Genomic DNA, 23,146 nt, shown 5'->3' on the forward strand with positions numbered 1-23,146 from the left:
GGCTTAACCCACTGAGCCACCCAGGCGCCCCATACTGTCCATATCTTTTTTTGTTTGTTTGTTTTAAGATTTTATTTATTTACTTGAGAGTGAGCCAGAGAGCAGGAGTAGTGGGGAGGGTCAGAGGGAGAGGGAGAAGCAGGCTCCCTACTGAGCAGGGATCCTGATGTGGCACTTGATCCCATGATCCTGGGATCATGACCTGAGCCAAAGGCAGTCGCTTAACAGACTCAGCCACCCAGACACTCCGAAATCTCAAAAAAATAAATAAATAAAATCAAATAATTCTAAAGTATATGTTAAAAAAAGAAACAGATGAAATCAATTTGAATAGTTTTTATGAATTTATTTATTTATCCCAATATATCTTATTTATCCCAATATATCAAAAAAATTCCTGCAACATGTAATCAATATAAGAATTATATTTAATTATATTTTTATATATAAAATAATATATAATTGTATAATATATAATATTATATATAATATATTTATATATTAATTATATTTAATTAATTAACGAAGTATTTCATTTGGGGGGTATCACGTCTTCGAAATTTGGCATGTAAGAGCCCATCTCTGTTTGCGCTAGTGACAAGCTGCAGTCCCAATACTTAACAGCCACAAGTGGCTCGTGGCCACCAGATTGGTCCGCACAGGTCTGGAATTTGGTTCAACCCAGAGGGAGGGGCAGAGCTGGAAGTGTTCTGATGGTCTGATCTATCTAACCCTGCACCTTCACCTTCCACCTGCTCCTCTTGACAATTCCTGCCCGGCCAACCTGTGTTCTTCTCACCTTTCTCAGTGACCTCTACCTGGTTCCTGGATGCCATGTTGGCCACCTGTGTCAGTCACCCACCACCCGTGGCCTCTTGACTCCACCCAGGGCTTCCAGCAACTATAGCCACCTGCCTTCCGGCTACAGATCCTACCCAGGGGCTCATCAGGGGGCCATCCCAGAATTTCCACCTCTGCAGCTCCCTGCTCTGGAGAAAGTATCAATAATAATAGTAATTATAAAACAGTATTCCTAACATTACATACTGACTGGATGTGGAATGCCAGACTAATCCGTGGCAGATCTTCTTACCTAATCCTCCTGACCGTCTTGGGACTGGAACCATTTTGCCCGTAAAGGCTCCTATCAGTCAGTGGACACAGAAAGAGGGGGCGCGGTGTGCACGGCACAACCTACAATCAAGGCCAGGGGAGGGAGGTTGGGGTCCCATGGGGCGAAACTCCTGAGGATCACCTAGAGGGTTGAGACGGGTTTATGAAAAGTTCCTCCATTTTGCTGGGAAAGAGGATCTAGGTGTGTTCCCCACAACTTGCCCACATCTCCTTTATGACCCCCTCCCGCCCCTTGCCACGCAGGAACCTGTAGGATTCCCTGATGAGGATGCTTGGAGATAGCAGCGTCTGCTGCCTTCCCCTTGAGTGAGCGTTCCGGGACCCCTCGGGGGCGGGTCACCTCCCTGCGCGCTGTAGGGTGCGTCCTAGCCACCGCCAGCAAAACACCCAGAGCGGAGGCGAGAAAGCAGCGGGGCGGGGCGGGGCAGGGCTGGCGCTCTCCCGTTGGGGCGGGGCCAACATCTGCTCGCCCAACGAAACCAGGCAGCTGCGGCGAGGCCAGGCGGCGGGCCGGCAGACTCCTGGCACACCTGCGCCCCTCGACCCCTGAGCCCTCCGGGCACCATGAGCGGCCGAGTCGGGGACCTGAGCCCTCAGCAGCAGGAGGCGCTGGCCAGGGTGAGGGGGCTTCACGGGTGGGAGGCTTGGGGAGGAAGGAGCTGCTGGACGCTGCCCACCCGGGGTGGAGCCCCCATTGTTTAGATGGAAAAGGGACCCTTCAGGGCATCTTTGGGTCCAGCTCACCGTGCCCCTGGGCACAGTGGCTGAGGCAGACATATACGGGACACGGGACTTGAGCACTTCTCCAGGCTACACTGGGGCTGAATCCAGCTTTCCACTCCTGACCCCTCCAGACCACAGAGTCTTGGCCCTTGTCCCCTGGTTGTGGGGGTAGGGTGGTGCTGCCATCCCTCTAGGCAGCCTTGGGCAGACAGACCAGCAGGTCTCCTGCTCTGATTGTGACATTTGTTTGTTTGGCTTCTCTTTGTGGTTTTCGGACTCCGGGGGCCCAAGCCTTCTCCCTGTTGTCAGTGTTTCTGTTAAAGGGGAATGGAGGGGGTTTGGAGACACTCCTTCCGGCTGCAGCTGAGAGTGTCACGCCCTGGGGAAAGGAGAGCATATTCTGGTCTCAGGGGCCACAGCATTAATTTGATTTGGAGATGGCTGGGCCTGGAAACTGTGACTTCAGGTTAGGGGAGGGAGGTGACGACCCTGGCTCACACCTTGGGCCCATGAAGGGCAGGCTTCGGGCTTGTGGAGAATGGTTTCTTTTGCGGCTCCTACCCTGGGAAGGGTCCTCCAGGAGGAGTGAGGACCCCTGATGAAGGAGGGGGACCCTGGATCAATTCTTAGTGAAGGAGAGAAGGGTCCAGGTGAAGAGTGGGGGGCCCTGGGTGAATTCCCAGGTAAAGGAGGAGTTTCCAGGAACAATGGGTCCTGAGCTGAAGGAGGAGTCCCCAAGCGAAGGAGGAGAGGAAGTCCCCTGTTTAGCCCTCTCTCTACCCACTGGCAAAGGCCTCAGGGGAGCCCTGGATGCCAGGCTCATGGCAGGGACTGGACACCTGGCCGTTGGGGGTGAATTATGACAGAGATGCTTGTGGGTCAAAGATCCTTAAACAATGTAAAAAGAGATTATTATGATTTTGTTTCCATTATTTAAAAGAAATGAATGCTAGTTGTTTTAAAAATTAGGGAGAAAAAGAAAGTAGGAAAAGGAAGAAGTCACCCATGGTCCCAGAGGTCTAGACAACCACTCCTAGGAGCATTTCCTTCTAGGTTTTTCTGAAGCCTAGTTTCACCACCTGTGGTCAGGCTGCCAGAGGCTGCCTTCTCCATAAGGCATCATTGTTAAGATAGTTTTTCCTTTGGGGCACCTGGGTGGCTCAGTGGGTTAAAGTCTTTGCCTTCGGCTTGGGTCATGGTCTCAGAGTCCTGGGATTGAGCCCCATGTCGGGCTCTCTGCTCGGTGGGGATCCTGCTTCCTTCTCTCTCTCTGCCTGCCTGTCTGCCAACTTATGATCTTTGTCTGTCAAATAAATAAATAAAATGTTTAAAAAAACAAAAACAAAAACTGTGAGATAATAAATATTAAAAAAAAAAAAAGATAGTTTTTCCTTCAAGTTACTCCAGACCCTTCCCAGTACCTGCTTGTGGCTTTCTGTTTATTTGTTTGTTTTTTAATTTATTTGACAAAGAGAGACACAGGGAGAGAGGGAACACAAGCAGGAGGAGTGGGAGAACACAAGCTCCCCGCTGAGCAAGGAGCCTGATATGGGGCTGGATCCCAGGACCCTGAGCCAAAGGAGGATGCTTAATGCCTGAGCCACCCAGGCGCCCTGTGGCTTTCTGTTTTACTTGATGTGTGTTCCAAGGATGGGGTGGCTTTGAGACTGGAAGATGTGGACTCCTCATGGTCTTGAAGCTTCCTTACTCTGTCCCCGACTCCAACACCCCAGTCTCCGTTCCCTCCTCCATGAAGCAGTGATGTGATAGGACTTTTTCTCCTCCTGCCTCAGGGCACATCCTGGCATTCAAAGGAGGGACTCTGGTAACCTGGAGGGGCTGAGGGGTGGAGAGTTATTGTTATGTCCTCACTCTCCCTAAAAAGCTTCCTCAGGAGCCCAGAGGCTGCACCTGATCTGTGTGCCTTGTGGGGAATGGGGACTTGGGGTGGTGGTGAGAGCTGGTGCTCTTGCTCACGTTACTTGTTAACACTGGAGATGTTTCATCTTATTATTTGTTTTTCATCATGTGAGCAATACATGAACACTTTCTTGTTTTTTTTTTATTTTTAAAATTTGTTTAAAAAGATTTTATTTATTTACTTGACAGAGAAAGAGATCACAAATAGGCAGAGAGGCAGGCAGAGAGAGAGAGGGGAAGCAGGCTCCCCGCGGAGCAGAGAGCCCCATGTGGGACTCGTTCCCACGACCCTGGGATCATGACCTGAGCTAAAGGCAGGTGTTCAACTGACCCAGCCACCCAGGCGCCCCCAAACATACTCTTATTTTAAACATGATCCATAAAGCTAAAGGACGTTTGGTGGACGGCTGTCAAGATAGCTTCCTATGGCTTTGCTAGCTTTGGCTTCTAATCCTAAAGTTCCATTCATAGGTTCCCCTGCAAAGCCACCCCGCCAGGGCTTGCCTTCAGCTCCCTTAGTCCCCATGAAAGTGAAGCCTCTTCTCTGTCCCAGACCTGAGCCCCAGTCCCATACCCAGACTTTAAAACATTTTTTAAAAAGATTTTATGTATTTATTTGACAGAGAGAGATCACAAGTAAGCAGAGAGGCAGGCAGAGAGAGGAAGGGAAGCAGGCTCCCTGCCAAGCAGAGAGCCCGACACAGGACTCGATCCCAGAATCCAGAGATCATGACCCGAGCCGAAGGCAGCGGTGTAACCCACTGAGCCACCCAGGCGCCCTGGCTACCCAGACTTTAAACTCTGCCGGTAGGCAGAGGCTCCCGTCAGCAGGTTAGTCCCTTTCTTTCCCCAGCCTCGATAGCACCTGATGAGGCATCCCCTGCTTCTCTTGCAGCTCCTCCCTGCTGACCTTTGCTTGGGGCTGTTTCCACAAAGACTCCACTGCCCAGAGCTCTGGGCAATCCACGTTTTGCAGAATGCCCACATTTTTCTGGCACTGGCTATAAGCCAGGACTGCCGCTAAGTACTTTGCCTGTATACACTCCTACGATTGGCACAAGTTCATCTTTATCCCACTTCACAGATTAAGAAACTGAGGCTCAGAGTGGTTAAGTAACTTGCTTCCAGATCTAGACCCTCAAGGTACAGTATCAAGGGCAAGGTTCCTAAATTCTTCTCGTTTGCCTACATCCGATTCACTAGGGATCTTTGTCAAAATAGAGGAAGCAGGGCCCCACCTCAGTCCTGTAGAATGAGGATCTTGGGGAGAAAGAGAACCCCCAGAATTTGAGAAGGACCCAACTCTTCCTGCCATGGTGGGCTGAGGGGTGCTCCATTCCCGGGTGGCAGTCAGCAGCTGCCACTGTGTGGTCCCCACCCTGCAGAGTCCCTGGCTAGGACTGATTAACTGACTGAGTTCGGGAAGGGTTGTGGTGGGGTTGGGAGCCCAGGGGTCACGGGAGCCCCTTTGACCATTATATCTGCCCCCTCAGTTCCGGGACAACCTCCAGGACCTGCTGCCCACCCTGCCCAATGCTGATGAGTACTTTTTCCTGCGCTGGCTCCGAGGTGAGGCTGGCAGGACCCGGGGTGGGGTGGGCAAAGGGGAGAGAGGGAAGAAGGGGTTCAGGAAAGTGGGTGCAACTTTGGGAGACAGTGCTACCGAGTGGGAAACGTAGGCTCTGGAATCATCCTGCTTTGGGTAGAACCTGAGTTCCCCTCCAAATTGGCATGGCACAAAACTCCATTGAGCCTCAGTTTCTTCATCTGTAAATGGGATGGGAACACCTCCCCAAGGATTGCTGTGAGCACTAAATGAGAGAGTGTAGCACCTGGCACTGGGTGGGCATATGGTCGAGGTGAGGTTAGAGTTCACACCTGGGAGGTTCTAAGGATGACGGTCCCGGCTGGGTCTGGAGTCAGATAGTCCCAAATATACTCTTCAGGACTTGCCTACAGGTCTATCTGCAGTTCCTTGAAGGGAGCGCTGCGTCTTTCCCTGAGGGAACTTGGCTGATGAGCAGGTGCCCAGCAAACACTTCAGGTAGTGGGTGCAATTAAAAGTAGAGAAGGAGTTTCTTCCAGGAATTGCCACAGGAGTGTAAAATTAGAGAAACAGAAACCTAGGGGGAGAATTCATTTCAATTCAACACACCCCCATGGAATGGATTCTGAAATTGAACCAGGATTCTGAACTTGAACCAGAAGGTTGAAATCAGGCTGGAAAGTACACACACAGTGAGGTGATGATGTCAGCCTTGGAATTGGGCAAACCTGTTATTGAATCCCAACTCCGCTGTGCTGGCAGTGTGACTCCAGCAATCCCTCATTGTCTCTTGGCCTTGTTTTTCTCTTCTGAGTAATGGGTATAATATTGGTCTCCCACCTTCCAGATGCTGTGAGTCAGACATGAGGTCATGGGCAAGCACAGCGCCTACACCGAGGAAGCCCTCCCTTATGTTCTGTTTGTTCTATTTGATTCTATTTTTTAATTATTTAATTAATTATTATTTTCTACAAACTATTTTTTAGAATGGCTTTAGGTTTACAGAGCATTGTGAAGGTAATACAGGAAGTCCCTACACACACTGCACCCAGTTTTCCCTATCATGAACGTTTTCATTCCTATGGTACGTCTGTTCCAATTCATGAACCAACGCTGATACATTATTATTAACTAAAATTCCTACTTTGTTCAGGTCACCTTAGTGCCTCTGTTCCAGGAGCATATCCAGGATGCCATGTTACATTTAGTTGTCATCTCCCTAGGCTCTCTTGGCTGTGGCAGGTTTTATTCTGGGGGTTTTTTGGTGTGTTTTTTATTAAAGATTATTTATTTATTTATTTATTTGTCAGATAGAGAGAGAGAGAGAGAGAGCGTGTGCAAGCCGGGGGAACAGCAGGCAGAGGGAGGAGCAGGCTCCTCGCTGAGCAAGAAGCCCATATGGGACTCCATCCCAGGACCCTGGGATTATGACCTGAGCTGAAGGCAGATGCTTAACCAACTGAGCCACCCAGGTGTCCCTTCCATTGTGCTTTTTTTTTTTTTTTAAGATTTTTATTTATTTATTTGACAGACAGAGATCACAAGTAGGCAGAGACAGAGAACAAGGGAAGCAGGCTTCCTGCTGAGCAGAAAGCCCGATGCGGGGCTCAATCCCAGGACCCTGGGACCATGACCCAAGCCGAAGGCAGAGGCTTAATCCACTGAGCCACCCAGGTGCCCCCCATTATGCTTTTAACAAGTCATGTCCATGTCATTCTCCTGGACTAAAGAAGGAGTGAGGACAGTAGACTTCTTGAAGCCCCATCAGACCTCTCTCCTCCTCTGGAGTCTTTCTGGATTTAAAAACCAACTTTTCCAGTCCCTAGTGCGTCATTGAGAAAGGAGTTAAATCACAGACACTGTAGGCTGCTGGGTCATGGCAAAGGAGAAGGATCTAAGGTTGGGAGAGAGGAGACAGGGTATCCTGATGCCTCCCACTTTCTGCTGAGGCAGACCAGCTGACATAGCCCCCTCCCCTTCAACTTTACCAACATAGCTGCCCTCCCTGCCTCACTAGCTCAACACCTGGGCAGCAGGAAGGGTGATCTCTGGGGCTGAACTTGGAGTCTCTCGGCTCAGGCCAGATGCAGAAGGGCTCACCGTGACCTTCCTTCAAGTCCCTTCACATTTTGTTTTGTTTCCATCCTATGACTGCGTATCTCTGCCCCTTGGATGCCAGCTCCATGATGGCAGCAGGGTCAGTGCCTGCCCCATACTTCCAGCCTGGCATGGAGTAGGTGCTACTAAAAAAAGCTATGAGTGCCCATCAATAATGCCCAAACCACTTTCTGTAGAACAAGAAACTGCCCTGGTTCTCAGTAGGAAATCTCCTATACACCAGAGTTATTTTTTTTTAGAAGCCAATAAAAGAACATTATAGATAGTTATGCACAAACAAATTTGAAAATCTCAATAAAATCTGTGCATTCCTTTAGAATACACATATAAGGCCAAAATCCAGCAAGAAGAAGATAGAAACCTCCAAGACCAGTAAATATTAAAGACATATAAATGGTACTAAAAAGCTTCCTTCCTTCCAAAACCCAGACCCCAGTGGCTTTACAGATGAATTTTCCCAAAGTTTTAAGATTAGCTGATACCCGGTTTTACAAATTGTTGGAGCTGCTTTAAAATATATATTAAAAAGTGAAAGTTACTTTATGAGGCTTGGGTTAATTTGATTCCAAAATTAGGTCAGGACAATAAAAGAAAATTCTAGACTTGTTACACTTGTTAATGTAGGTGTAAGGAAGTCTAAGGGAAACATTACATAAAATAATACAATAAGGTATTTAAGTTACACAGCATGATCAGTGGGAGTTTATCTTAGGTGCAGGAAGAATTCAACATCAGGCAATCTATCAAAGTCATTGAACACATTTATAGAATTAAATATGAGAAAGTATGTGGCTATCTCAATGCAGGAAAAGCATTTGAAAAGGCTCATCTCCTGTTTATAAGATAATAACAAAATAAAAATTTCTTAGCAAACTAGAAATCGAAAGAAATTTCCTTGGCTTGGCTTGTTAATGGTTATGCAGCAAACACCTTACAATACATGTTGCCAGTTAAGAAGTTTTAGATGCATTTTCCTTAAAGTCAGGAACAAGGAAAGGATGATGTCAAGCAGCATCATAGTTTAAACAGAATTCGAGATCCTTGCCAAGATTATAAGGAAAGAAAAAAGTAATCTAGGCTTGGCTTGTTAATGGTTATGCAGCAAACACCTTACAATACATGTTGCCAGTTAAGAAGTTTTAGATGCATTTTCTTTAAAGTCAGGAACAAGGAAAGGATGATGTCAAGCAGCATCATAGTTTAAACAGAACTTGAGATCCTTGCCAAGATTATAAGGAAAGAAAAAAGTAATCTAGACTAGAAAGGAAGAGTTAAATTTCTTTTCCAAGTTTAGAACATTCATTTCTAAAATAAAGCATCACATTTTTAATTAAAGTGAACTTATATCTTCAAAATAAGTAACCACAACAATAGTTAACAATTTACTAAGAAGTCCTTGGGAACCAGAAGATATTATTCCTGTTTAACAGATTAAGAAACTAAGACTTAGAGAGGATAGGTGAATTGCTCAAAGTTGCACAACAACTAAAAGGACAAAACTAAAATTCAAACCCAAGTCTGTTTGACTCCAAAGCCTATGCTCCTCACTACCCCTAATACCAAGGGGGTTTGTGTGACTACGGGGACATCAAATACTACAGGCCAGATCAGCCTCTGGGCTGAAAAGTTTACAAGGGCTTGGATACTGAAATCAAGGACTTCCAAAGTCTTCTAGAGGATTAAGGATCCTTGCTTTTTAAAAACGTCGGGGGGTGCCTGGGTGGCTTAGTTAGTTGTTTGAGAGGTCAACTCTTGACTTCAGCCTAGGTCACAATCGGGGTTTTGAGATAGCGGGGAGTCTGCTTGAGAGTCTCTCTCTCTCCCTTGCCCCCCCCACCGCTCCCTCTCTTTCCCTCTCTCTCCTTCTCTCTCCAAAATAAATAAATAAATATCTTTTAAAAAAATAAAATGGTAAAAATATGTCCAGACCCCCCAATATATTCTGGTATGTCATGGAAAGCTCAGGCTCCGTGTTTCCTCCTGAGTCTTCAAAGAACTGTGAGTTCTAGACCCAGCCTCAAGCCTTCTCTTACCTTGGCTCTTTTTGCAGCTCGGAACTTTGACCTGCAGAAATCTGAGGACATGCTCCGGAAGGTGAGGCCCCATTCTCATGAGTCTCCTGCCTCCCACACACTGGACCCCAGGGATCAGTAACAAAGAGAGTAGGAACCCATGCCCTGTCCTGTTCTTGCATGTTTCCTCCCTTCCTCCTTGGATCCCTTTCTGCATCAGACCTGGATCCCCCACAGCCCTCTTCCTGGCATTGCCTTCTCCAGTTCTAGGTCAGTAGAGCCTGGGGTCTTGGGGTCTATAGGCAGAGGGACCTCGCCTAATACCCACAACTGCTTTCAAGGCCTTTGTGGTAGGCAGTCTTCAGCTCCTGCCATTTCTCCACAGCACATGGAGTTCAGAAAGCAACAGGACCTGGACAACATCCTTTCATGGAAGCCCTCAGAGGTGAGCCTCATGCAGCATCCCCTCCAAGACCATCAGATACCCCTCATACCCCTTCCCCAACATCCAGCCTTCTGATGGCTGATAGGCTGGTTTGAGTCAGGACCTCACACCAACCCCGAACCCCGTGCCTAGGTGATCCAACTGTACGACTCTGGTGGTCTGAGCGGATATGACTACGAAGGCTGCCCCGTGTGGTTCGACATCATTGGGACCCTTGACCCCAAGGGTCTTCTCCTGTCAGCCTCCAAGCAGGAGCTTATCCGGAAGCGCATCAGGGTCTGTGAGCTGCTTTTGCGGGAGTGTGAGCTGCAGAGTCAGAAGGTAAGTGACTGGGTCCAGGATGGGAAGCACATGGAGAGCCTGATCTGTCTAATGGGAGGCACCAAGACCAGGTAGGAGAGGCATGCTGCCTCTGCATCTCCCCAGGCCTCAGCACTCTGGGCTTTGGTGGGACGTGGCTTCCCTCACACTCACCCATCTGTGAGTATCTAACGTGTGCGTGACACTCGCTGCTGGCGCGTGCCAAGGATCACCAAAGCCCCTTCCCCGCTGACCTTGGATGAGAGGCTGACCTTGAGTGCAGTGAACACTCTGGCTTTGTTCCCTGAGAACCCTGGGAACAGTGGATGGTCAGCTTTGCTTATGGAAAAGATGTGCCTGGTTGGAAACTGTATAACTATAACATGATGGAGGAGCTATTGCTGTGGGCTAGTGACTCTTGAGACTTGGCACATTGTCACGGGGCTCTAAAAACTAGTATGGAATTGCTACCAAAAAAAAAAAAAATTGAGTCCTATGGGGCATAGGGCTTCCAAGTCAGGAGGACCCACACCAGTCTGTACAGATCTTCTCTTTGCCCGGACTCTGTACTTCCTGGTCCATACCCTTCAGAACAAATCTATTGCCAAGTGTGGTCTGTTGGCTTTGTGAGTCTAAGTGTCTCCATGAGCCTAAGAGGACCCTGGGTGGGGGAGCTCTTGTGTTACTTCAGGATGACCTGCCTGATGGCGAGGACAGGACCTGTGTCTCCAGTGTCTGTCACGGTGCTGGACACCAAGGAGCCCTTGGCACAGAGATCTGTGACATTAACCGGACAAAAGCATGTGTCAGGCACTGGGCTCTTTGGGAGTTATCTCACTGAATTGTCCTAGAAATCCTTTCAGAACCTGGAATTATTCCCACTTTCCAGAAGGAGAAAATAAGGCTCAGAACGGTTAAAAACCCACCCAAGGCTACAGAACCTGCCAGCAGTGTAGCTCTGGTTTGACACACCTTGGGACTGCAGACGCTGGCTGACCTGGCGTACTGTTGTACAGGGAGATGCCCGCTGGACAACAAATGAGGTCTTTAATTCTACTGTTAACTAATTCCGGGCATTCGTGTTGAGCAAACAGCGTGATAAGGAATCACTGTGCCAGGGCTCAGAATGCAGCATTTTCTTAGCCCCTAGGTGGGCTCAATCTGTTTGAAAAACCCTGTGGGCAGTTGCGGGCAGGGGTAGCAGGAAGGTGGAAGCTGTACAGGGTCTCCCTGGCCGGGACCTTCTGGCCAGAGTTGTCTGACTTATATCTCTGTGTTGTCCCATGTAGTTGGGCAGGAAGATTGAGACGGTGCTGATGGTGTTTGACATGGAGGGGCTCAGCCTGAAACACCTGTGGAAACCAGCTGTCGAGGTCTACCAGCAGGTGAGGTAGGCAGCCGGCTCCAGGCCAATAGGGAGCTGCTGTCCACACCAGCTTCCAGTCCATGGAGGAGGGATTACCCCCACACACACCGCTGGGGCCCCCAGAGCTGCCAGTGAAGCTGGCCTGGGGTCCCCCACTTCCAAGGACAAAGAGGAGCATGAGTATTACAGGGGATGAAGTACATCTCCTGGGGGAAGGTGGGTGGCCAGGGGGTGGCGGTGGCAGGATCTCCTGTCTCAACAGCATTAAAGCCCACCAAATCCAGGTATAGAATGTGTTGAAGCATGACCTTGACCAGATTGTCTTGCCACAGTTTTTTGCCATCCTGGAAGCAAATTATCCTGAGACGATAAAGAATTTAATTGTCATTCGTGGTGAGTCCATGATGGGGATGACCCCTGGGGGAGGAGAAGGGAAAGGGGGGATCAGTGGGTAAATCACCCAGTTTAGGGTTTCTCAAGCCATCCTTTGTGAAGATCAGGGGTTTTTTGTTTGTTTTTGTTGTTGTTGTTGTTTTTTTAGTCAGTCCTTCATAGACTGATACTTTCAGAGTATACAGAATCTGCTCTGATAGGTTGCAGCAAATGTCAAATAAGTTGTAAGTTTCTAATTGTAAATGGGTGTTTTCTTTACTTTATTTTTCTCAGTGTGGAATGGTAACAGATTGTTCAAGGACCACACTGGCTGGGAGATATGTTTGGAGTGGGAATGGTCCCTGTCTGTGACGGTTGTACAGTGAGGGGCCCACCATGTGTGCTCTGGGGTCAAATGATCTGCTTCCCAATTTGACTAGCTCTGTGATTGTGAGCAAGTCTACTTAACCTTACTAAGCCTCAGTTTTCCAAGTCTGTAAAATAGGGATGCAATGACAACATCCCGTAAGACAGCCATGAGGTTAAATGAGACAGTCTGTGGAGGAGCAGCCCACAGAAAGTGTCCAGTCAGTGTGAGCAATTCAGGTGGGACGTGAGGTCAAATGCAGATGCTCCATCTACTTACACCCAAGAAAATTCCGAGGCAACTTGGAAAACATGTGAGTGTGGACAGGAAGAGGCACTATTGGGAAATCTACATTACGGACACCCTACAACTGGGTGGGGGAGGCAACCATTTATTGAGAGCCAGGCACTCTTTCATGTGTTATGCATACATAGTTTAATTTATCTCCATTTTATAGTTAACGGCACTAAGACTCAGAGAGGGTGAGTAACTAGCTGACAGTCACACAGCAGGGAGTAGTAGAATCTAGATCAACCCAACTCGTATCCAGCCCAGGACCCTGGCCATGACTATACCTCTAGTCCTCTCTAGACAGCTTCCCAAGGGAGTTTCATGTGTTTCAGCCCCCAAGCTGTTCCCGGTGGCCTTCAACTTGGTCAAATTTTTCATGAGTGAGGAAACACAAAGGAAGATAGTGATTCTGGGAGGTGAGTGACTTGGTCTCCTGGCTGTGCCCATCTCTGCCTGGGCAAACAGAGGTCAATGTGAAAGGTCGCATTTCTCCCTGCCTCATCCTCTTTAATCAGGCACTGACTTTGGCCTGAATTCACACCTACCTTTGCACACTCTGATGAAGCTTTGCATCCTGGACCCCAGCCTGGGTGGCCACATGAAGCATTTGGGTGCTTTCAGGAGTAGGGGCTCAGGGGAGTGAGCTAAGGGAACGTCAGCTTTCCTCCCTAGGTGTGGCTTCTCTGCCCTCTGTTGAGCCTCCCTGAGCCCCCCATTGTCCCCTACTCCCCGCCACCACCTTGCTCCCGCTCAGGCAACTGGAAGCAGGAGCTGCCAAAGTTCGTCAGCCCCGACCAGCTGCCCGTGGAGTTTGGGGGGACCATGACTGACCCTGATGGCAACCCCAAGTGCCTGACCAAGGTATAGGGTGCTCAGAGGATGGGGACTGAGGGTTTGTGACCACGGTGTAGTGCTTGCTCACCAGCCTTCACCCACAGATCAAATACGGGGGTGATGTGCCCAAGAGCTACTACCTGCGTAACCAGGTGAAGACACAATATGAGCACACGGTGACCGTGGCCAGAGGCTCCTTCATGCAGGTGGAGAACGAAATCCTGTTCCCAGGCTGTGTGCTCAGGTAGGGATGGTGGCCATGTCACCCCTAGGCACAGCTGGGAGGGGCCTGGAGCCCAGGCATGTGGTCATCTGTGGGGCCCTGTCCCCTGCAGGTGGCAGTTCGCATCAGAAGGGGCAGACATTGGCTTTGGGGTTTTCCTGAAGACCAAGATGAGTGAACAGAAGCAGGCAGGGGACATGGTGGAGGTGTTGCCCATCCAACGCTGCAAAGCCCATGTGGTCCCTGAGGACGGGAGCCTCACCTGCCTCAAGGCCGGCGTCTGTAAGAGCTGTAGGATTCACTGGAGTCGCCTTCCTCCTTATGGCCGAGAAATGAGCCTCTTGTCCAGGCTGTCCTGCTTGCCCTCTTTTTCCTGCTCTCGGGGAGGGGAGGGAGTCTCTGTAAGTTACTAGATCCTGTAACGGCTGGGGGAATTGGCTCCAGGATGTTAGGTCTGGTGAGTAATCCCTGGGTATGGGTAACAGGGCAGAGAGACATTTTAGAGAGTGGGATTCACAGCCTGAAGCCCCAGACTTAGCTCCTGGGAACCCCTTACACAGCACCCAACAGGCTGAGAGACAGGTAGGTAAATAGACATGGGCTACCCTCTAGGGGTTCCCGGCTGCCCAGGGGCATAGGCAGGTCCTTGTGGGAATTCTAAAGAGAAGATTCCTCCATGTGCTTATCCTTCATTCTCAGGCCATCCAAGATAGATGCAATTAGGTCCGTCTCTCCAGAAGCCGCGCTCCCTAGGGACAGCACTGACCTGCCTCTCTTGGGAACAGAGCTACGAGAAAGGAAACCCAGGGTTGAGGAGCATGAGGTTTACTAATGCTCTGGTTAACACGTATCTAGTTCACCTTTGTGGAGAAGGAGAATCAGAAGGGTGGAAACCCAGAAATTTGGGTGACTCATCACATCCCAGAGTTCCCTTTGCACCTTGGCATTGAAGGGAATGCCTTCTTTGAGAGGCACGATGGGAAAGCGGCTTGTGGAGCTCAGCCCTTTCCCCTGGGGAGAGCAGGGCTCCTCTCTCGGTTGGAGCATCAAGATAAGGGAATCCTGGTCCTTCTCTTCCTTGCTCTGTACTCATCGGGAAGTCCTCTCTACCTCTGTAGCCTCAGCTCCCTCATCCTGAAAATGGGGTTGATAGTATTCCATGGGGCTGCTTTGAGGGTTTGGAAAGCCGGGAGCGCCGATGGGACTCCTGACACATAGAAGGGGCTGCCGGATGCCGGTGGTTATTCCTCTCATTAGCCCAAGGCGATGGCTTGGGCAGTGGGCGCTGGGAGCGGGGCAGTGGCCGACCCTCCGGCACCACCTGCAGTCCTGGGCCCATTGCCAAGGGCACTACGCATGCAAATATGTCAGGTTGGCTTTGCAGGATGACTTCTCCACCCTTGCAGATATCCTGCGCTTTGACAACACCTATAGCCTGGTGCACGCCAAGAAGGTCAGCTACACCGTGGAGGTGCTGCTCCCAGATAAGGCCTCCGAGGAGAAGCTTCAGGGTCTCTAGGCGAGGAGACCGTCCCCAGCGCAGTGAAGACCCCGGCTGCCTCTGTGCCTGTGCTTTTCAACCCCGTAGCTCTCCCTCCCTGTGCCCTGCCCTCCCAGGCACAGGGGCAGAGCAGGAAGGGGACAACCAGTCCATCTGCCACACTGAGGATTCAGACAGGCTCCTGATCCCGTTTGCGGAGACCAAGGACACTAGTCCCAGGACTCACCAACACCTAGCAATCTGGCCTGGGAGCATGTGCCTATGCCCTGGGCCTTACAGGGAAAGCAAAGCATCAAGTCTGAAAGAGCAAGGACGCCCCTGTCTCTGTACCTGGGGACTCAGTGGATGGGGATAGGGGCAGCTGGAGGTGGCCTGGTGAAAGGATGGAGCCAGCTAAGTGATAAAGTGGAGGGTCTTGGTTGTGGGAGGGCACAAAGGCCCTTTAGACTTGCCCTTCTGCCTTTGGAGGGAAGATCAGGAATGGAGCATGAGGCCCAGCAGGGATAACCATGGCCAGGACGAGCCATGCTCAGTCACCCAGAGCTAGATGGGTGAAGACTAAGTCTATCAGAATTCTCAGTGACCCTGGCCTCCCTCTCACCACCTGCCATGATCCAGCTGATATTCAGCTTGGGTTCTTTTTGGCTTTGAGGAAGGACCAGGACCATAGCAGAGCTGGAGGGCCATGGAACATGCTGGAATAAAGTAGAATGTGCTGAGTTAGAGCTGCCAGTCCCCAGTGTGCTTATCCTCGACTCTCATTTGCTTCTTGGAGAACCATCGAGTTTTCTTCCATCTTTGTGTCTCGCTAGAGGGACAGCTAAGGGTTGTCTGTCAACAGCCCACTACCCCACCCCAAATGCAACTCCGTAGCTGGCTGGTGATGGCTGGTGATGCCTCCCACATCCCACAGTCAGGATCATCGTGTGCTTGAATGAATGCCTAGAATGAACCAGCGCCGTCGCTGAGTGGTCAGATGTCCCTGTTATAGGGGTCCTTGGTGCAAAGGATTAGCATCATGGCTGCCAAGATATTTACCAGAGGCAGGAAGCCTCAGCTAACACCAACATCCAGGTGCTCTGCAAACAAGAAGCCAGCTTGGACCCCTTTCTTGCTCTCAGATTCTGTGATTTCATTTTTTTCCAGTTAATAGCTTTCCTGATTTCACAGGGCCTCTTCTTCCCAGGCAAGAAAACAATGAGGCTTGGGAAGGCAGGGGTCTTCAGGTGAGCTACATGATGTCCTTAGGGCCCCAGACCCTCCACCTGTGGCAGGCTCCATCATCCATGGTCCAGCACACAGTCTGAAACAGGGGCTCTGCTGCCATAGAAAGCCAATGAACTCAGAAACACAATTTAAAGCCAATGCATGGAGGCATGGCTGATCCAACAGCGTAGGAGGAGTTTGACGAGAAAAAATCTGGTCCTGCCAGCGCCAAGGAGAGAGGGCCAGGGCTGCTGGGTGAAAATCATATGACATCCTTGTGTCCAAGGGGTGCTCCTGCCTCCCCACTGCAACGGGGTCTCCCACCACCACCCTACAGCACACTGTGGCCCCCCTCCGCGGACCCAGAGGCACTTGGGCATTTCAGAGCCATCTTCCTGCAGCACAAGCTAGAGAGGGTGTGGCTGGCTGCAGTTGTAAGGGTCCAGGTCAGATTTCCCTGGGCCCACCCCATGTCATGATGAGGGAGCTCACAGTGCCTCATTTCAGCCTCACATCCCCAGCCGAAAAACAAGGGGTTCATGGATTTGAACCTGATCCTTGCTTTTCCAACCACCCACAGCAAATTTCCCACAATGTGTTTGCACAGCCTTCTCTGGTTTCCTTGCAAGTAACAGATTGGTCCTTGTACAAGGGTTTAATTTACACAAATATGGGCCGCCTGGGGAGTGGCAAGGAATGGAGGGCTCAGGGGCTGGGTGTGGACACCAGTGACCTTGAATCTCAGAGCTAGTAGTGTACTGCATGTGAACCTGTGAGTACGGAGGTCACCTTGGGAAGTGAGGACAGGATGTCCTGTCCGGCAAGGTGGACAGGGAGCTTGTCCTCAGCAACTCCATCCCTCACTCAACACCATCACCTCTTTACCAAAAAAAAAAGGGGGGGGAGGGAGGGGAGTAGCCCAGAGAGGGGCTGGCTCCCCTGAGGTTTGTTTCTTCCTTCTAGTCACTCATCAATGTTTATTGAGGGCCTAGCACCAGGCCCTGCAGGCCCTGGGCACACAGGGTGCTGGGCTTACCCCTGTCTGCTGGCAGAAAGCTTACCTGCACCAAGGGAGGCTGAAGTGATTCTCATGGCCACTATCAAGTGGGCAGCTCGGTGGGGCAGGAGGCAAATTCTGGGAGAGTATCCAGCAAAAAAACAAAAAAAAAAAACCTGATGGGGTATCAGACGTGCTTTGCCAAAGGCAGGGACCCCTGAAGGGAGAGCTGAAGGTGTAGGCGAGCCTTCCAGACAGAGGAATGAAGTGAGAACAGCTGTAGGGTGTTTGAAGCTAGAGGAAAGCCAGAAGGGCCCTTGGGTGACGCTGGAAATGGGTCACCGATGTTTGCTGTTTCTTTGTGAATGACTGTGTACACATTAGGTACATTAGTTAATAAGACTATTTCATAATGGAGGTTACAAAACAGAGATTTGTTGTTTGTCAAGAAAGAGTGGCAAAAGCTTGGCAGGAAGCCATGGATCAAAGCTCTTGCTCAAAATGAGGTGGTTGGAAATAGCCAGGCCTTCCCCGTCCAGAGGTGTGGAGGCAGGGCCTGCCTTTCCCAGGGCCCATCTCCTAACTGGAATCCTAACAATATTCCAGGGGAAGCGCGGAAATAAGCTGGGGAGCGGGGAGGTGTTATGAATAGGGTTTTTTGAGGGCAGTTGGGAAGGCTCTCCTGCCCCTCCAATCTCTAAGTCAGTTTAGCTCACCTTCCAAGAGCCCAGGCCAAAAGGGACCCCAGTGTGGGACAATCACAGCTTCACAATCACTAGAGCAAGTCTTCAGCACTCCAGGGCTTGGCAGGCCACAGTATGACTCCTTCCGTGAAACCCCAAAACAGACGGAAACCCCAGAAACTAGCGAGGATGCCAAGGCTCAGTTAGAGGGAGTGCTGTGGCCAAAGGCTCAGTGTCTAATGGCAGGGGTGGAGCCAGCACCCAGGTTAGCTGCCAGCAGTACCCCTGCCCTGCCTTTCAGAGGAGGACAAGGTCAGTGTGGGCAGGTGGGCACCGCCAGAGAGGGCAAGCCTGGGACAGAGAGGGGCACTGGCCTGGGTCTGAGGAAGCCACCTTTCTGTGGGATGGGCCAGGCTCTTCTCTGTGGGCCAGGACAAGCTGATGCAGGAAGCATCACGCCCTCTTTACCAAGGAGGGTGAGGCCTGGGGCAGGAAGTGACTTGTCAGGACACCCAACGTAAAGGGGGGAAGGTAGGATGTGAAGAGGGGTTCATCTATCCAGACAGCCCAAGTGCTAAATGAGCACATTGAGTGGGCTGGCTTCAGGCTTGATGACTTCAGAGAGGAGGGGGCAGCCATAGGCTTGGGCGGGGTGGCGCTCCGCTGTCTGCGACCTCTGCTCTCAGCCACCAGGGGGCGGTGTTGATAGTACGTCTCTCTCCCTGCAGCAGAAATGTAACAGGACCCTCTTGGGATCTGGCTAGTGGAGGGTGGATTTGCAGGTGGCTTGAGGCGAAGTTCACTGGGCCCAGGCTCCCTGTGGGCCCATGCGGAGCAGCTGAAAGAGGTGGTCCCACCTGGGTTCAGATCCTGGCTCTGCCCCTTGCTGGTTTTCTCTCTAGATCCCTGTAGACTCCATCCTCCATCCTTTGGCTGCCATAATCCATCATCTCTTGCTTGGGTTATTAGAAAGGTGTCCATGAGTCAGTTTCCCTGTGCCTGTTCCTACCGCCTCCCAGGAGGCTCCACGGGGCAGCCAGAAAAAGCCTTTCTGAGATGAAAATCTGATCATCACTTCCTGTGGGAGCCCTTCCCTGGCTCCTCATTTCCTCCCCGGGAAAGTTCAGTTTTCACTGGTGGCTTATAAGGCCCTCTGTGACCTGCTTATGACACCCGCATTGCAGCTTCACCCAACGACCTAAACTCACCAATTCATCAGACTCCTTCCTGCCTCCCTGCTTTTATTCATGCTGTACCTTCAGTCTGGGACTCCCTTCCCAGTCTTGCTCTGTGCACCCTCGAGGCTCCCAGAGACCTTTCCCTAGCCAAGCCCCCTTCCCCAGTCCCTAGCAGAGTAAGAGTCTCGTCTCCATGCTCTTGTTGCAAGGGGCCCAGTGTTTATCATGAGAGTCATCATCTGTCTCATGTCTGTCTCTTACTCCCCACCAGCTACCAGGCCAGGCTACACTCCCCAGATGTTCAATAAAGCCTTGCAAAAAAAAAAAAAAAATAGATACCATTTACTGAGTGTCTATGCAGGCCTGCTGCCCTTGTGCTATCTTGTCTGATCTTCATGGCAGGCTTGTCAAATAAATACAGTCGTTCTGGTAATATAGGGGAGGAAAGTAAGTCTCGGAGACATGGTGGTTTGCTCAGTGATGGCGTCAAGACTGGAATTCAGGATGTCTGACTCCTGAGTGACATGTCTCCCTCACCCATTCCCCCCCCCACCAGATTGGGTCATACCAGGAGCACTGCCAGAGAGCAGAGACTAACAGCATGACTCAGCACCAGGGAGAGACCCAAGTAGAGGGTCAGACAGCCACAGAACAGAGGAGAAGGAACCGGAAAAGATGGGCACACCCAGCTGTGTCCCTGTCCTGAGATGATGGTGGACCTCACAATAATTATAAAAGCTGACACTAAATAACAATAATAGTAATAGTAATAGTAATAATAATAATAAAAGCCAACACTGGCTGGCTCAGTTCATTGGCATGTGACTCTTGATCTCGGGGTCATGAGTTCGAGGCCCACATTGGGTGTAGAATAAATAAGCGTAAAAAAAAATAAAATAAAAGCCAACACTATTGATCATTTACCATGTGCCAGGCAGTGAGTGGTTACTGGCTTCTTTTTTTCTTTTTTGGTTACTGGCTTCTAACCAGGGGTTCTGGGGTGTGGTGTGGGTGGCCCCATTTGCCCCCCTGCCTTCAGCTCAGGTCATGATCTCGGGGTCCTGGAATTGAGTGCCGTGTCAGTCTCCCTGATCAGTGGGGAGTCTGCCTCTCCCTCTCCTTCTGCTGCTCCCTACTGCTTGTACTTCCTCTCTGTCTCTCTCTCTCTCTCTCAAATAAATAAATAAAATCTTTTTTAAAAAAATCAGTCCCATTTCTATACAATTAACAGGGAACATTCAAAAAGCAAAATTAAGAAAATAATTTCATTTACATCAGCATCCAAAAGTAAAGCACTCACGTATGCCCTTAACTAAAGAAGTGAAAGACTGATACGCTGACAACCACAAAATATTGTTGAAGAAAATTAGAGACTACTAAGTGTAGGTAAAAAGACACCTACACTTAATGCTGTTAAGATGGCGACATTCCCTAAAGTGATCTACCGATTCTGGGCAATCCCTACCCAAATCCCAACTGCCTCTTTTGCAAAAATGAACAAGCCGACCCCAAAGTTCCTGTGGAAATGCAAGGGCCTCAGAATAACCCAAACAATCTTGGAAAAGTAGAATGAAGTTAGGGAGGACTTGCATTTCCTGATTTCAGAATTTAATATAAAGCCGCAGTCATCAAAACAATGCGGTACAGGCATAAGGATAGACTTACAGATCAGTGGCAAAGAACGGAGAGTCCAAAAATCCACTCATCTGCAGTCAAGTGGCTTTCGACATGTATGCAAAGACCGTTCAATGACAAAAGAATAATCTCTTCAACAAGTACTGCTGGGGGTTGCCTGGGTGGCTCAGTGGGATAAGCCTCTACCTTCAGCTTGGGTCATGATCTCTGGGTCCTAGGATAGAGCCCAGCACCGGGCTCTCTGCTCAGCAGGGAGCCTGCTTCCCCCTTCCCCTCTGCCTGCCTCTCTGCTTACTTATGATCTCTCTCTCTCTCTCTCTGTCAAATAAATAAATAAATAAAATCTAAAAAACAAAAACAAAAACAAACCAAATACTCCTGGGACAACTCCATTACAACATGGGAAGAAGCCAGTCGGCAAAGACAAGATGATTCTCTTCATATGAAATATCCAGAACAGGGAAATCTATAGAGATAGAAAGTAGATTTGCAGCTGCCAGAGGCTGGAGTAGGGGAGCAGGAAATGGGGAAGGGCTGCTAATGGGTATACAGAGGTTGGTTATCTGGGGGGGTGATGAAATGTTCTATAATTAGGTAGTGATGATAGTTGCACAACTTTGTGAATATACTAAAAAAAATCATTGAATTTTACACTTTAAGAGTGGTGAATTTATGACACGTGAATTACAACACTTAAATTTTTTTTAATTTAAGGAGAAGACAAAACTGCCCAAGAGTAAAAATGAAAAGTAAATTGTCTCAGGGTGCTACCCAGAGCACAACTCTGGTGGGGCACCCCCAAATTCTCTTCCATCTCCAATTTTCAAGCCATTCCCACCTCACCTTACAGCCCTCTGAACCCTCCCCACTTGCCTCTATCCAACAACGCTCAGCCCACTCACCCTGTAGTAAGACTTCTCTTGGGCCCCCTTTGTACTGGCCCAACTAGTTCTGGTATGATCCATCTAGGGGAGGGTGGACAGGAATGTGACCCCACTGGGGCCCAAGTGGCCTGAGTAGCAGCCTTTTCACATTTCCTAGTAACCACCTAGAAGGAGGGTTCCAGGGTGTGCCGTGGGTGGCCCCATCTGCCCCCCTGCCGTTGTTTGTTTCTGTGGTTGTTACCATGGTCCACTGAGAGTCTGACAAACTAGGAGCTAAACACAATCTGGGGATTTACTGGGAGAAGACATGCATACAGAGTGGGTGGGGGTTGGTGGCTCTCCTTTGCCAGGGCCTTTGTTTCAAAGGAGGGAAATTAATTCTGCTGGCCTCAAGACACTCCACAGCCCAAGGGGTGTGGATCCAGGCTTCCCAACACACGATGATGATGATATAGTCCATTTATTGAGTACTCAGTATGTTCCAGGCACAACGTTAAGTCTCCTGAGGGAAGGCAGGGCTGGGGAGTGGTTCTGGTGCAGGTTCCAGAATCAGACAGGCTTGGTTTCGAATCTTGGCTCCCCATTTCCTGGCTGTGTGACCTCAGAAAATTTTCTTACTCTCTCTGATCTTCTATTTCTTTGCAAAATGGGGATACCCCTACCTGTTTCCAAATGGTCTGATAATGATGTCATGCTCTAAGCAGAGAGGAAATGCTCCACCAATGGGAGACTGTGGGCTCCATGGAGACAGAGACCTAATCCATCTGGTTTACTGCAATATCCCCAGCATTCCCCTCCACATGCTCTTCAGTTTCCCACCTCCACACCTTTGCTCATGCACTTTCCCTCCACCTGGGATGCCCACTCCTCTATTCCAATCTCCATCCTTCTTTTCTTGAAAGAGTGGCTCAAATGCTACCTGCATCCATCCCATTGGGGTGACTTCTGTGCCTGGGTCCTCCCTCTGATAAGGATGGAAGCTCCTGGAGCTGAGACTGTGGGATCATCTAATAGTGCAACAGCAGAGTATTTAATTGCCTGGGCTCAACTCTGGCTAAGTTGAATTCACTTCTCTATACCTCAGTTTGCTTGTCTATAAAATGGGCTTAACAATGATGCCTACCCCTAGGGATGTTCTGAGGTTTAAATGAGGCAATGTATTTAGGATGGGGCTTGGCGTGGAATAAACCTTCAATAAGTATAATAAGCCTACACTGTCCAATATGGTAGCCACAACCCACATGGGGTGATTTAAAGTAAAATTAATCAAAATTGAGTTTAATTCAATTCACACTTGAATTCCTCAGTCTCATTAACCATTTTCCTATGTGATTAGTGGCTAGCAAATATGTTGAATATTTGCTAGATACAGCCTAGATACAAGACATCTTTGCAGAAAGTTCTGTTGGCC

At 49.7% G+C, this 23,146-nt stretch overlaps 1 protein-coding gene across 2 annotated transcripts; it reads left to right on the forward strand.

Annotated features, from left to right (window-relative positions):
* The first annotated feature begins 1,631 nt into the window (after positions 1-1,631).
* LOC122903261 (SEC14-like protein 4) lies at positions 1,632-15,571 on the forward strand. Of its 2 annotated transcripts, XM_044243916.1 has the most exons (12): positions 1,632-1,752; positions 5,271-5,346; positions 9,492-9,535; positions 9,839-9,898; positions 10,031-10,219; positions 11,488-11,583; positions 11,897-11,957; positions 12,927-13,010; positions 13,349-13,455; positions 13,533-13,672; positions 13,764-13,933; positions 15,058-15,571. In XM_044243916.1, the coding sequence occupies exons 1-12, from the start codon at positions 1,699-1,701 to the stop codon at positions 15,168-15,170; spliced, it is 1,194 nt and encodes a 397-aa protein (XP_044099851.1). In that variant the 5' UTR covers positions 1,632-1,698; the 3' UTR covers positions 15,171-15,571. The 2 variants fall into 2 exon arrangements, with proteins under 2 accessions (XP_044099851.1, XP_044099852.1); XM_044243917.1 differs by lacking the exon at positions 5,271-5,346 and having other exon boundaries at positions 1,738-1,752.
* Positions 15,572-23,146: the final 7,575 nt, after the last annotated feature.

Source organism: Neovison vison, chromosome 3, assembly GCF_020171115.1.
Source record: "Neovison vison isolate M4711 chromosome 3, ASM_NN_V1, whole genome shotgun sequence".
Lineage (NCBI taxonomy): Eukaryota > Metazoa > Chordata > Mammalia > Carnivora > Mustelidae > Neogale > Neogale vison.